The 15,825-nt window shown below is 34.2% G+C and overlaps 2 protein-coding genes across 3 annotated transcripts in view; one reads left to right on the plus strand and one right to left on the minus strand.

Annotated features, from left to right (window-relative positions):
• The window catches only part of LOC113582002 (RNA-binding motif, single-stranded-interacting protein 2-like), a 39,426-nt gene extending 34,455 nt beyond the window's left edge, over positions 1 to 4,971 (plus strand). For both annotated transcript variants that reach the window (XM_027017524.2, XM_027017523.2), the window contains one exon: positions 346 to 4,971. The gene's annotated coding sequence lies outside the window, so the exon portion shown is untranslated. The remainder of the gene's footprint in view (positions 1 to 345) is intronic.
• A 564-nt stretch (positions 4,972 to 5,535) lies between these two features.
• On the minus strand, positions 5,536 to 10,019 carry LOC113582018 (protein lifeguard 2-like). Its single transcript, XM_035520487.1, is given in 12 exon segments — positions 5,536 to 6,185; positions 6,187 to 6,216; positions 6,352 to 6,405; positions 6,597 to 6,692; positions 7,812 to 7,899; positions 8,344 to 8,381; positions 8,509 to 8,548; positions 8,830 to 8,880; positions 8,983 to 9,036; positions 9,173 to 9,237; positions 9,352 to 9,428; positions 9,660 to 10,019. Coding segments are annotated over 12 exon segments (741 nt in total). The 5' UTR covers positions 9,688 to 10,019; the 3' UTR covers positions 5,536 to 6,065.
• Positions 10,020 to 15,825: the final 5,806 nt, after the last annotated feature.

The following is a 15,825-nucleotide window of genomic DNA, read 5'->3' on the forward strand; positions in this document are numbered from 1 at the left end:
CTTTAGTGGTATTGATACTTTTTTGGTTTTCACTTTGACAGCAGCAACACGCTTTGTCAAATGTGTGCCCTCTATATGTACATCTATGTGTACCTCTATGTGTGACCTCTATGTGTACCTCTATGTGTGACCTCTGTGCGTGACCTCTGTGTGATTCACATGACACATACAGAATAATTCATCTCTAGATCCATTATCAGCGCTCCTGTACATAAACTAATGATGCTACCACATTCAGCTGGACAAGACACATTTGATCAATCTATGGTTCCTTCAAATTGGGCAGGCTGTAAATGTTCACGCTGCCTATAACTGTGATACAGAACGTTTGGTCTTGTTTTTCAGGAAATGGAAAGATTGATACATGTGGCCTTGGATAATGGAAATGCCACAGAGATTGTAGGGTTTCCATTGAAGAGCAGTACCCAGAGATATACATGGATGACAAACGGAAAACATCTTTTTTTTTTTTGCAGAATAGAAAGTAAAATCACTCATCATTTGCTTGGCTCTTCAAGAGCCACTCAACCAAAGGTGGGAGATGTTGCAGAAAGAGCTTTAATCTATTTTGATAACAAAAAGTGAAAAAAATAAATAAAAATAGTAATGATAATTCATAAAAGGGTAAAGAAAGACACAGTGTGTTATATTTGGGCATGCAACAGAAATTCTTATTTTTAAGAAATAATTTTGACTACCAGTAGAACCGAGGTAAAGAAAGTTAAAACACAATGTGTCTTTATTTTATTTTATTTTTGGTAAAATATGCAAGCTTTGGTTTTCTATTTTTTGTTAATTTGTTTTCTTTCAATCAGAAGCAGTAAGGCATTTTTGTACAGATTAGGGTTAGGGTTCAGATTAGGGTTCAGACTTGAACAATGCATTTTATTTTGAATTTGATATTTTAATATTTTTGACAATATATCTTGAGCAAACCATTTAAAGCCACTTCTTCATCATCCCAGTTTTTCTAAAAACAGAATTTTAGAAAATGTGACTATATAACTAGTATCACAATTTTATTTATTATTTTTTAATTGCAAAAGACAATCATTATTTATTTATAATATTTGGTCGTTTTAATACAAATGATAGAATAATTTAATTGGCATTAAGTCTTCAGGTTGTCTTATATAATAAAGATTCCGAAGAGATAAACACATTCTCAGTCTGAAGCAGTCATCAGGTCAACAAACTAGAAAAATTCTGCAAACAAAAAATTAGCTCATATGATGAAGTAAATATATTAATTCCAATGTTTGAACCAACCTGCCCTACATTATAATTCACAAATACATACTTGCAATATAATTACACATTTAATTATCTGGAAAAACGTACCACATGATGCAAAACAGGTGTTTAAAGTTATTGAAAACAGCTGTGACTTGCTGTCACTCTAAATCAAAGTTGTTTATTTTGCAGAAAAGCAATATGAGCAGTGAATGATTGTCAGTAGACTCTTGGAGTGTGTGTTGTAACTGCAATACTAACACATTGTTTAATTAAACAAATTTGAATTAAAAATGCACAAACTCAAAAAGCTAAACAGAGGATCTAAAATCACTTTTATTCTCTGTTTAGAAGTGACTTTAAGTGGTTTTAATTTTTCTAGCTGCCCAAATGTCTCATAAAAGGTTCTGTTAACATATTATGATGAGGCCTTCACATCACCTTACTAGTACCATCATAGTGTTATATAAAATGTGTGTCACAATACGCTGCAACAGCAATGTGTTTGATTCTGATATATATGAGCCGACTGAGTTGTATTAGGCTTTTTGTGATTTTAGTATGCATAGGACAAATGGCCTCTGCAGGTAATGTGTTATCTGGACTTTATTTGTGTACATTATAGAAACGGAACTAGACATGTCTAAGATTTCGGTGCTGGGTTTTTCATTAATTGTGTGCAGAAAAAGAAACTTGGTTCAGGAAAAAAAGACCGTTAAGATATAGGAGGAGCTTTCCTTCAAAGCAAAACAGGGATATGACGGGATGGGAGTTAGCTTTCTTCACAGTGCTGCTGTTTTCTGTATTTTTGTACTGTTTTCTGGTGATTTTTAATATGTCTAGTATGTTTTTGTTTTCCAGTTGAAAATTTGGCTGTAATGTCACATTTGGGCAGACCTTTTAATTGTTTTTATCCTCTCTATTTTTAATAGATAATATTAACCTTAGAAAAGGAACTTCTAGGGCAGCGTTCCGTTTTCCTGAATGAATATGAATCTTTAAGAAATGTGTTTTCATTTGCATTATTTTTTGCCACCCAGACACATTTTGTTTATGTTCACTGGTCTTCCTGTGCTGTTATATTTGGCTGATTAGTCCCAGGTTTCCCTCAAAAGCTATGAAAAATAAAAGGCATCTATGATAATCAAAATTATGTGATATAATGCCTTCATAATGGCATCTAAATATGATGTAAGGGCTTACTGTATAAAACACTAAGAGCCACAGTATGTAGGTTCCCTTCAGAGCAGTGTCTTCAAAGTAACATCAAAGGCCATGCCTCTGTGTTACTGTTTATGAATGTAAATACCAATTATTTGCTTCTAAAAGCGAATCTAAGAAGTTTTGTATACAAAAAATAACTGTCAGCGGTCATCAGTAGTAGTAATAGTAACCCTTTCTTTTAGAACCAACTGAAAATTAAGCTCATAGAACAAAGTGTTTGGCATTAAAATTACACTGAAAACACAATGCTATAATTTGAATATTTGAACTCTCAGTGGTTGTGTGAGGAAAATGTTTTTGTTGTAGTTAACTATATTTCCTCTAGAATTTTATTTATATCTGTTACCAAAGATAAAGCCATCCACTAGAAAGCTGTATAGTGATTTCAGACAAGATTCTTTTGAAGAAAGCAGGACATAAGTTTTTAAAGTCAGTAGCTGATTTTAATCCAGTTAGAATTAAGCAGCCATTTGAATTTTTTAATGTGAGCCTGGTTTTCCAAAAGTACTACAAGTGGATCTTAACCTTATAACCCTTCTGGGAAATCTGTGTGTAACCTCAGACAGTGATCTTGGGTTGAAATCACCGCACAAGATCAGGCAGACCCCCCCTAATCTTGTTTTTGCGCTGTTTTACTTTTTTTTTCTTCTTTCTATTTCTATTCTTATTTTTATATTATTTGTCAATGTGACTTAGTTGTTTGTTCTGTGTGGAAAATACTAAACATATTCACAGGTTAAAACAAGGAGTTCACCTCATGAAGGAATGAATATGGGTTTTATCATATAAAAGCTGAAATGTATAAGTTGTCACTACAAATCCAAAACATAAAATATGGTTTTGAAACTATGAAATGACAAATTCTTACATTACAGTGTTGTTTTTAAATCATGTTTTTACATTTTTATACAAATTGTTATTTATTGTTTTCCACTTTGAAATAAGATATTAAAATATGTAAATTATCTGAGATTATAACTCATTTTTAATCTTTTTAAAAAGATAGATGTGCTTTGTAGGGTATATATTGTGTTCGCACAGAAGGCCTAGAAGCATAACGAAACATTTTTCCAAAGTTAAATTCTCTATGTTTAAAAGGAAATGTAAAAATACCATCATTTTAGTTTTTAGCCTCTAATGATCTTTTGCCCTGATCATTAGCCTCTTTTTTGTATGCATTTCCTGAGCAACAGTACCAAAATATTGTGTTGGTGAATGGTCAGATATAGACTTATAGAATTATAAATTTTCTTTAATTTAACTCAATACATCAGGAAAAGCCATGAGGCAGCACATATTATTTACAATTGAATACAGCTAAATTAAGCTATTTTTATTCTAGGTAACAGTGCATAGGATAGTATTGTTTAATTCAGTGTAGATTGAAACAAGTTTGTCCATTTATTAAGAATAGAAATCAGAAGTTTTTGTTTTGTTTAAACTATAAAATCACTGACATGTTATTTTTGTTCTTGCCTTGTACAGCTTATTTCATAGTTTCAAAACATTTGGCTGCTATAATGGGAGCAGTTCATTAGATAAAAGCCATGCAGTCCAGAACACCTAAAAGAATACTAACAAAATTATAATTCAAACCTGCAGAATTCAGAGTTTTAAAAATGTGCCTCAGAATAAATATATGGTGTATGACCTCCAAATCTATAAAACAAGGGTTAGGGTTAGGGTTAATGTGTATTTGTTTAAAGGGTTAGGTTAGGATTAGGATAAAGGTTAGATTAGGGTCAGGGTTAGGGTTAGGGTTAAAGTGTATTTCTGCAAGTTTTGTACTAGTATACTATTGCCTTTTTAGAGTTATAAAACAAGTTATAGAAAACAGACCAGTGTGAGTAAAATACATGCCTTAAGTTACTAGTCTTATAATGTCATGTCCTGTAGATCTCAATTTTTTAAATCATAAAAGTAATTTCCATATTAAAATTAAGTAAAATATTAGAATAAAGATAACATGTTTGTATTAAGATTGAATTCGGACATGTTTTGATTATGTATACAAATATGCAATTTCTGTGAAATCTCTAATCAATATATTTTCATAGCATAACTCACAAGTCTCTTCAGCTTAGTTGTATTGGGTTGGGAGATTTAAAAATGATTAAACACTTTCCCAAACCTTGGTAGCTGCCCATAAACTCAGAATTCATCAGGTTTGATTTATCTATCAATCCAGCATTTTGATTATTGAACAAATATTTGGCTTGTCTCTTGAACTGCTTTTTAACATATTCCTTATTTATAAATTAATTCATTTTGTACAGTTAGCGGGAGCAGAGGCGTTTTCACATATTGGTTTTGTAGGATGTTAGCTGGTGTAGCTAGCCAGCAAGTTTGTCTTCCTGTGCCACAATTGATGGTTTTCTGTTACTCAGTTTTTTATGAAAACTTCTTTCTTGGTTTTTCTCTTTTTTTGAATTTCATCTGTTAATTTTTCCCTTTTTTAATAAAAATGTTTCACTATGTAGATCTCAATCCATGACTTGTCAGCATAGATCTAGAACAGAGCAAGTAGTTTTAAAATATACTTTATTTGTATTTATTTGACTTATTTATTTGATTTATTTACTTGAATTTTGAAACAATATCTAGTTTCTTGACACAATATCTACAACAAAGCATAACAAAGTTGTTTACAAAGCTAAAAGCTAACTTATAATAATTTAGTGGAATTCTCTTACTACCAAAAATTATAATCTTGATGTGTTTCCTTGTACTTAGAAAAGAGCAGAGAATTTTTACATATAAAATGGGAGTCTAAAGCACATTTTATACCAGGCAGTGTATCTGGCCCGCTTACCATGTTGTGGCATGTTATGAGTAATGCGCTGCTGTGATCATCGTAACCTTACACCAGACATGCACTGTTCATGGTCACAGCAAGCAAAAAAATACAATTTGCCTCTGTTTTGGTCACTTGAGTTTTCTTAATTTTTTTTTTACTATTTGTCAGCATTTTAACTTTTCAAAGGAAACTATGACAAAACTCCTCAGAACAGAAGCTGTTTTAGAATAAGAAGAAGAGGAAATGTAGTCACTGTTATCAGGTTATTAACAGATATTTTATTAGTGGTCCAGGGGAGTAGGCCTTAAGGCACAACCCCCTTACCAATGACACCACTGGAATATGTTTCATTGTGTTCCAATACACATGGATTAATGCGGTGAGTCAGATCATCATTTTGAAGTACATTTCACAATATTCAAAGTGTTAGCACATTTTCAGAACTATATTACACAAAATATGGAGAATAACTGGGATAAAAAGGTGACAGTACAGAAATAATAATCAGATTAAAATACCGTCAGGATGAACTAGTAACGAATGCACAAATGGTTTGCAATTATTTAATTTTAAACAACAGCAATTATCTGTAGGATATTTATATTGATTGCAGTGGCTTTAATGTTGCATGATTGAAAGAAGGCTTTGAACATTCAGAGTAAATGCTATCAGCCTTTTCTTATATTTTCTTATCTGAAAGAATGAGGTGAGAATTATTCTCTTACCAATCGTTCCCCAGCATATTATAGGATTAACTTCAGTATGAGTGCAGAATGAGAACATTGATTTAGTATACAAAACTGTATTTGGCTTATTCCACATTGTCACCAAAAAGATGTAGAAGGAAGGAGAACAATTGGACAATATCCATGTACAGACTCAGGGTGGCAAAAATGTACTCCTCAGGGCTTATGGCATTATGCTTGTTTCCCCATCAAGAGTTGAGTGTCAAATGCCAGAAACTGTTGTGAGAGACCAAAAGAGAAGTAAGGCAAGTGGAGGAAGCCAAGCAAAGACAAAAGATAACACAGCAGTCACATCTTAAATGTTGGCTATTTAACATTTTAATCCCTTCTGGAAAGTTTTACATTTCATACCATAGTAAAGACGATTGCTCCTACACTGCCATAGAGTCCATGTAACCAGGGAACCTATGAAACGGTAAGATTACTAAAGATTCCTGAGGAGCAAGTATACTGTAATAAGAGTGGTTTTACCATGATAAGTCTAAATCTTTTGTTCTACTCAATCATGTTAAGGAGCTGGCCTTAAGGTATCTCTATAGCCTAAAGGGATATAAAGGGATTTACATTTTGTGGCCTAGTTATTACTAGAAACTTACATATCCAAATGGGACTACAAAACCCATAAGCACTGCACAGAAGAGCAGAACCATGCAAAGGATGATCAGAAGTCCCTGGTAAGAGGACACATCAATCTAGGAAATCATAAGAAAAAGAGTAAGAAAAGTTCTAAAAGATCTAAAAGAATGATCTAATATACCTGATCTGATGCATTTCAAGGAGAACAGATGTTATTGTAGGTTACTTGCAAAGGATACACAGTAATATGATGTTTTATGGAAATTATATGTATAATTATTCACTTTAAATGATGGAAATACTATATAGTCTGTAGGGGGGAAGTACATAAATCTATAATGTAAAATAAAAAATGCATTCTGAAAAAGATGTAGAAGGAAGGAGAACAGGTGGACAATATCCAGGTACAGACACAGAGTGACAAAAATGTGGCAAAATGCAGATTCATTTCAAATGTGTGGAAACACACCGACAAAACCATTTTTGTTATTTTGTCTGTGCATGGACCACACTGTATACTATAATATATATTTTGTTTAAATAAAATCTACTCAGTGATGCACTTTCAAAGTAACATAAGTAATATAAAACCCAAACCCTAACCCTAGTAATATAAAACCTTAAACTTAAACCTAATCCTAACCCTGCTAATATAAAACTTTAACCCTAACCCTAATCCTAGCCCTAGTAATATAAAACCTTAAATTTATCCCTAATCCTATTCCTAGTAATATAAAAGTGTAACCCTAACCCTAGTAATATAAAACCTTAATGTCATCTAAAACCTACGGGTTGACAAGGCATGCATCACCCACCATTATGAGGAGGGTGATCATGCTTTTAAAAACATAATGCAAAAAAAGCATAAAACAACTGAAAAAGTCACAATTTTAATGTCTAAATACATGGACAACACAATGTAAAATAATGCAGAAATGAATAGGTGAAAGTACAGCATTAACATGGTAATTACTTTTATTGTCTTTTTTTTTATTATCCCACTTGGTTATGTTGCCGTGCACACTAGCAAATTCAGCCATTCTGTTTTAGGATAAGGGAAAGAAATTGTGATTACAGACTACTCTCATCATTCATATGTATTAAGAGAATCAACAGTGAAATGAATATACCACACGTTCATTTACCAGTTCTTTTTTAGCTTGTGTTAAATCTTATTATTATCATTCATAGTGTAAGCCAGACATTTAGAGGTGGTTACCAGATCCTTTACTCACCTTACTTTGAAAGCTGAAGACAGTGACACAGAAGCACACCGTGGCAGTGATGACAAGGCAGAGCAATACAGACTTGGTGTTGTAGTAGCTGTGGATACACACAAGAGAATGTGGATACACACAAGAGAATGTGGATACACACAAGAGAATGTGTACACACACTATAGAAGCAACCTATGTGGTGCATTGGACAATACACAAATACAGGACACATATTAAAAAGTGAAATATATATGTTATGCTTTCTTCAGATTTAGAAAGAATGATTAGAAAGATTTTAGACATTGTATGAAACTGTCTTACATTAGTCGTTATTGAAGTTATTGACATGCTAACTAGTGCTAACCCTAACCTTAGGCCTAACCCTAACTCTAACCCTAACCCTAGGTCTAACCTTAACTCTAACCCTAACCCTAGGCCTAACTCTAAACCTAGTCCTAACCCTAAATCTAGACATGACCATAATAGTGTGTAATTTAGAAGGTGGTGTAATGCTAGGAGCAAAACAAGGCATGGATAAGCAGTCCTGTACCTGGACACAAAGCCTAAAGTCCCAGCCATGCACAGCGTCTTTTTGATCAGGTGGAAGGAAATTGTGCATGCAAAACCAATATAATGAACACACACCAAAAAATATAAAGTCAAATATAAAATCAAAAGGTAAACATACATAAACGTACATTTTCTAGATACTCACAAAGATAGTCAGCAGAATGAGATTCCAAGGGAACTGCCTCCTATAATGGAGATTGTTTATTTTTAAATGTAATACAGATCAAGTATATGTTAGAAACAGTTTATAAATCTTGCTTGCGTCAATGGTAAGCAAACTTTAGGCAGAGTCTAAGATTGTGAATTAATGCTGATGCCAGGCTGTGATCATCCTATCCTTACACAACTTCATATATATCCTGTCATATGTAATTTTGTAACAGCTCTATTGTTTAGCTCAACAAGAGTGTTGAAGTGTTGAAGATGTGTCAGTACTGGAGATATCAACATCAGACAAACAAGTTACCTCACATCTCCACAGCAAGCCAAGGTCAAATATGTCCCAAGGAACAGAAGACTGAAATAAAAAAAATAAAAAAATAGATTAGTTTGTAAATTTTTAACTACCAAGTGGCTGTCATATTGAGCATACTTTACGAATGTACAGTGACTTACTCACGTGCAGGCAGAGTATAACACAGGATGAGTTTGAATATAAAACTTCACAGGCGCACTGAAGAGCGAGAGAAACAGAACGTTACATATGGAGAAAATTCACAAACACCAAAATGAAGAAATACAAAAGTCTATCAAAAACACTGCTAAAATACTCCAGTAAGATACTATTTGAGGAAACAGGAATTACTTACTAAAATGTGCAAAGAGTCACAACAGCCACAGTCACAAACAGTTGAAGCATCAGAATAAAATACACCTTGCAAAGTAAAGACATTTGTTCAGAATAAGTTTATGATCTGTTGTTTAATTTTTAATGTTCTTTTTTTCTTGAGGTTTTCCCTGTTCTTGAGTGCTGTGTTAGAATCACTACCTTATGGACAAAGACACATCTGATGTTCTTGTCATCCCAGGTGAATGCTTTATCAGTATAACAGTAGGCAGGACATCCTGGTCAAAAGAGCAAAAAACTGAAAACCTGACCAGACTAACTTACTGTTTGAACACGTTATAATGGAGACTAACAACTTTCAATTACATGCAGATTTTCTTTGATATGTAAATTTTGGGAGGTTTACAAGGAAAATCGAGATATTGAGCCATTTGTCAAAATATTTCTCTAATAGTTGCCAAAATTAATAGAAGGTCTTTAGAGACAGAATAATGGTTAATTGTTATTACCTGCATGTACCTCCACAGTGTCGACCATTGGGGTGACCTGTAACCAAAAATGTATGCTATGATTTTATTTCAAGTAGAAGTCCATTAAGACACCTTTCTTTTTTCATGAACAAATGGAGGAATGAACAACCTGTAGCTCACCTGGCAGTGAAGGTAAACATTCTCATTGGGAACTGGGAGGGAGTGTAACAAAGGTTATGGGCTCAATTCCCAATGAGAACATTCACTTTGTGCTCTATACTCATGAACATATGCAGGGCCCTATGTTTAAGATTATTTGCCAAGTTCCATAAATGGTAGCTCAGTGGTTAAGGTATTTGAGTAGTAAGTAGAAGGTTGTCTTTTCAAGCCCCACCACTGCTAAGCTCTTAACCCTCAATTGCTTAGATTGTGTTCAGTCTGAATTGTAAATTGCTTTGGATAAAAGTGTCAGGTGAATGCAATGTTGAATTGTGTGTACACTCTAATCTAATTTTCTACAAAATTCTTCTAATACACATTTATCAAAAAGATTTAAACTCATCTTGCCCAGTGAGGTTTTAGCCTCCCCATTAAACAAGTAATTAGAATACTTTCAAAATTTAATCCAATTATAGATAAAAACCCACCAAAAAACTATGATTACTGTTACTATTAAAAAATATTCTGACCACAGAATCTCTCTCTCTCTCTCTCTCTCTCTCTCTCTCTCTCTCTCTCTCTCTCTCTCTCTCTCTATATATATATATATATATATATATATATATATATATATATATATATATATATATATATATATATCCAGCAAAATAACTTATATTTATCTGACACTTTTATCCAAAGCAACTTACAGTCATGACTGAGTACAACTTGAGAGTTAAGGGTTTTGCACAGGGGCCCAACAGTGGCAACTTGGCAGTGGTGGGGCTTGAAACCTTCCAATTACAATAAATACTTTAACCACTGAGCTACCACTGAACACTTTCACTGATAATTAAAGGCAAATTCTCAAACTCTGTATCACATGGCTGAATTTTTTCCACAGAATTATTCACCTACTTCACTTACTCCCTTTTTTGGTGTTTTATCTTGCATATTATCTTCCTTTACATGATATTTACATTAAAAGACCCATACCTTGTTTTGTGTCATGTTTCCTTGGTTATTTTCCTTCTTAGGGTCCTTTTCCTTTCTTAGATTTTCCAATAATTCCTCAAAGCAAATTAGTAAATGTCCTAATGTCCAAAGAAGTGTAAGTTGTGCTGTTTAGTATGTCTGAAGGCAGTCTAATGTTTATGGTTCCAAAACATAGTGTGAGTGTGTGACTGTCATTCGAGTGTGAGATTGTCCTTTGTGTGTTCTTGCCCTGCCAGATTACACTAACTGCTTGGTCTTCTGCCTCCAGGTTAATCTCTCAGTCACTCATTATTACTCTCCTCCCCATTCTAGCAGCTTCCCAGCCCTGGATAAAGCACTGGTAGCTGTAAGAGAAACATACTGCCTACACTAATAGATTGTTTCTCTATCAGTCTTGGAATACAACCTGAATTTCCTAATGTATTGAATGCATGTAAGTATAATTGTGAAGTAAGTATCTTAATTTTTGTTAGTGTTGGAAAAATACCCAGAATATTGTGGAGTTATATATTGCCTGTCTTGGGAAAAGAAATGTCAAACAAATAACACTATATTGTTTTGTAATATAAGAGATGGCTCGCAGGTGGGAAGATGCTTTAATTGATAATGGTTCTAAACAAATGTTTGTATTTCGTTATGATTATTTAATCTTGCATAATACACAGAGTTCATAAATGTGTCTGTATATTAAGACCAGACTATTTTCAATTAAGGTCTGGATTTGGCCAGTAGAGGGCAGCAATGTGCTACTAAGACGGTAATAAATGGACTAGCATTCACTGTACAATATATTAAACTTCTAAGAAGTGTTAAACCCAGATCCTAAAAATCTTACATGCACTGTAAACATGCAAAATGGGTAAAAAACATAAAACAACATAGGCATCAATTTTGCATCTGGCTATTTTCTTTATATATATATATATATATATATATATATATATATATATATATATATATATATATGTATTGCTCATATATGAAATTTTGTCTGGTATAGATTATCACAACTACTGTCACAATGAGCAACATGACAACACTAGTACTTTCCAGAAACTTTGTCACCTTTGGTAAGCATGAGCAAGTATGACCCTGAAAAAATGTTTTCATTGTTTATTGAAGACGATCCCTGAGCCCAATCCTCCTTACAAAATCTCTCCATGACCTTCACACTTGGTTATCCTTATCTTAGCTCACAGGTTGAAGTCAAGAGAAATGGCTGACCACAGTGAAACCTTATTTCAGTCAGGGAACCTTTGTTGTTTTGGAAGTATGCTTTGGATCTCTGAACTGTTGTATGACCCAGTAATGACCTAGTCTTAGCCTTTTACCTCATATGTATATGTGCATTACTTCATATGTATATAAGACCTTGTGAGATATTCTATATGCTTGGGTCTGCAAAAATGTTTAAATATGACTGAAATCAGTGTCAGATTTGTTTAATTAAAATGCTTATAATTATGATATATTTATAACAAATTCTGATGTACTTAGGGTTAGGGTAATATGTAATTTTGTCAGTGAACAGAGTTCTATCATATTTTCTCAGTGATTCTACTTTAAAGAATTATTTTAAAAGAATTATTGTATTTATTAATGAAGTGGCTTTTGGGTCCAGATAAAACCTTTGAATTAATACAACTGATATTATGCAGTGGTAACTCCTAAAAGAAACCACTAATACTAACATTAATACTAATTAATACTAACATTAATTTTTGTTAGAATGTAGAATTTTTGTTGTTCTGTACTGTAGGGGATCATCAAAATAATAAGAGGAGGAGGAAAAAGAAGAATATAGAATAAACATTTGATGGCTTTTTTTGTTATCATACCTGTCTGTATCATTGATGAGCTGTTTTTAGTATTTGCCCTAAAATGCAATGGTGGATAACTAGAAATCCTATCAATGTGCCCCTTCCTTTGTCTTTCATATAATTTTCGCTAACCCTCCTTACCCTGGTTGCCAGCAGCAGAAAGAGTAAGCTTTCCTTATTTGCTGTGCATAGACCTCTGGGTACGAGAGGATATACAGACCAAGTTGGCTTCTTGAGATCAATCCTGTTCCATTCTATCTCTGTCTTCTCTATGACTGAATAATGTCTTGTAAAAAAGACAAAAACACTTCTCTAATTACTGCAGTTGAGTGTATTTGGAACTTCTGTGTATGGCAAGATCTCTAAATAAGTAAATGAGAAGGACTCTATTTCCTGCCATGAGTGAAAATGACACAGTATAAGGTCCTAGGCAGCCTTTGGCCACAAGGAGGAGCCACAGAGTTGCTCTCAAGTAATTATGTGCAATCAGTCAAACCTGTGCTCCCAGCTTCTTAAATCCCAGTTTCTCAGATGTTGGGATATCTCTGTATAGCTCTCTCTAAGAGATCTGTTTATCTTTCTCCTTTGAAAATGTTTGCAAACTAAAATAGGTGTGCCTTATAGTACTTTTATGCTGAATTTGAATCTGTTTTTAGAATTTTCTTATAACATAAGATTTTTAAGTGATAGTAATTAAAATTTATATTAAATATATATTATGTATTCATAAAAAGTACAATTATATGATTGTACAAAAATGTATCTCTGCAGCAGTAGTCTGCCAACGTGGAGGGGCTGCGCCTTCCTTGATACCAATTTTCCAAACTATACATAAAGACATATGAGTATATTGGAACCAAAAACTATGGCTATGAAACTATAAAAAAAAATATCAGAATTTGGATTCACCGTGCAAAAAATACATAATTAATACATAATAAATACTGTACATAATAAACTGTATTTTTGTTTGTGTTTGTTTTTTTGAATGAAGCAAATTAACAGTGTAATTAGTCTCATAAACTACTTTATTTTACTATAATAAAATTAATATAATTTTAATTAATAATTAAATTAAGACCAATTTAAATTAATCCTAGTTTCTAATTGAAAATGATAGTAATGACTCACCAAGTTCTGAAAGTTAAGAATTCAATGATGATTCGATTTGATTAACAAAACAAAAAATAGGATCAACAAAATTACAATTACAGTAGGAATAAAAGGAAGGGAAAAAAATCAATAAAAAAATGGCTAAACAGGTTAAGTTGATAAGGTGGAATGGGACCATATATGCTTGTGTGATGTGTGACACAGATTTGTCATCTGGATGGCAGTACAAATAACAAAAACACACTGAATCTGATATTTTCTGAATCTGTTTTCGTATTTGGTACTGAAATCCTATATGTATACTCTCATATTGTTCTCATAACTCCAACCCTAACTCTCCTCACACTCACTAACCATAACCCTTCTCACAGTCACTAACCCTAACCTTAACCCTCCTCACACTCACTTACCCTAACCCTTCGCACACTCACTAACCCTAACCATTCTCACACTAACCCTAACCCTTCTCACACTCACTAACCCTAACCCTAACCTCTCACACTCACTAACCCTAACCTTCCTCACACTCTCTTACCCTAACCCTAACCATTCTCACACTCACTAACCCTAACCATAACCTCACTCACTAACCCTAACCCTTCTCACACTAACCCTAACCCTTCTCACAGTCACTAACCCTAACCCTCCTCACACTCACTAACCCTAACCATAACCTCTCACACACTAGCCCTAACCATAATCATTCTCACACTCATTAACCCTAATCCCTAATCATTCTCACACTCATTAACCCTAATCCCTAATCATTCTCACACTCACTAACCCTAACCATAACCTCTCACACTCACTAACCCTAACCCTTCTCACACTCACTAACCCTAAGACTAACCCTTCTCACCCTCACTAACCCTAACCATAACCCTCCTCATACTCTCTTACCCTAACCCTAACCATTCTCACTCACTAACCCTAACCATAACCTCTCACACTCACTAACCCTAACCCTTCTCACACTCACTAACCCTAACCCTAACCCTTCTCACACTAACCCTAACCCTCCTCACACTTACTAACCTTAACCATAACCTCTCACACTCACTAATCCTAACCTCTCACACTCACTAACCCTAACCCTTCTCACACTAACCCTAACCCTTCTCACAGTCACTAACCCTAACCCTCCTCACACTCACTAATCCTAACCATAACCTCTCACACTCACTAATCCTAACCATAACCTCTCACACTCACTAACCCTAACCATAACCTCTCACACTCACCAACCCTAACCATAATCTCTCACTCACTAACCCTAACCATAACCTCTCACACTCACTAACCCTAACCCTTCTCACACTCATTAACCCTAACCATAACCTCTCACACTAACTAACCCTAACACTCCTCACACTCACTAACCCTAACCTCTCACACTCACTAACCCTAACCCTTCTCACACTCATTAACCCTAACCATAATCTCTCACTCACTAACCATAACCTCTCACACTCACTAACCCTAACCATAACCTCTCACACTCACTAACCCTAACCCTTCTCACACTCACTAACCCTAACCCTAACCATTCTCACACTCACTAACCCTAACCATAACCTCTCACACTCACTAACCCTAACCATAACCTCTCACACTCACTAACCCTAACCCTTCTCACACTAACCCTAACCCTTCTCACAGTCACTAACCCTAACCCTCCTCACACTCACTAACCCTACTGACTGTACTTGAGTCACTTTTTAGCCAACTCGGTGACTGCAGTGGTTTGTTTCCTACCTGAGGCAATATTAGGCCACAATCACCTCATTGACTAGTTTATTTGTTTAGCTTCCTCTTCCTTGTTCAAAGTTCAAGTAAAAGAAATCCTATTGCTTCTCTTCTCCTAACCTTAAAATAAAAATATGACCTATGCAAGAGGGAATGTTCACTGTTTACATTTTATATTTTACTGCAGGCTGTACCAACTACCTCAGGGAGGATTATACAACAGTACATGGAACCAACTGTAACTTGCACTACCCTCTGTTCAAAATAAATGAAAACAAAATGTAGCCTTATGCATCTGGGGTTTTTGTTGCTTTTTTTCCAAACCACAATGTCCAAACTGTGGTGTGAAACAAACCGATACTTCCCTGTAC

This window comes from Electrophorus electricus, chromosome 20 (assembly GCF_013358815.1).
Source record: "Electrophorus electricus isolate fEleEle1 chromosome 20, fEleEle1.pri, whole genome shotgun sequence".
In the NCBI taxonomy this organism is placed as follows: Eukaryota; Metazoa; Chordata; class Actinopteri; order Gymnotiformes; family Gymnotidae; genus Electrophorus; species Electrophorus electricus.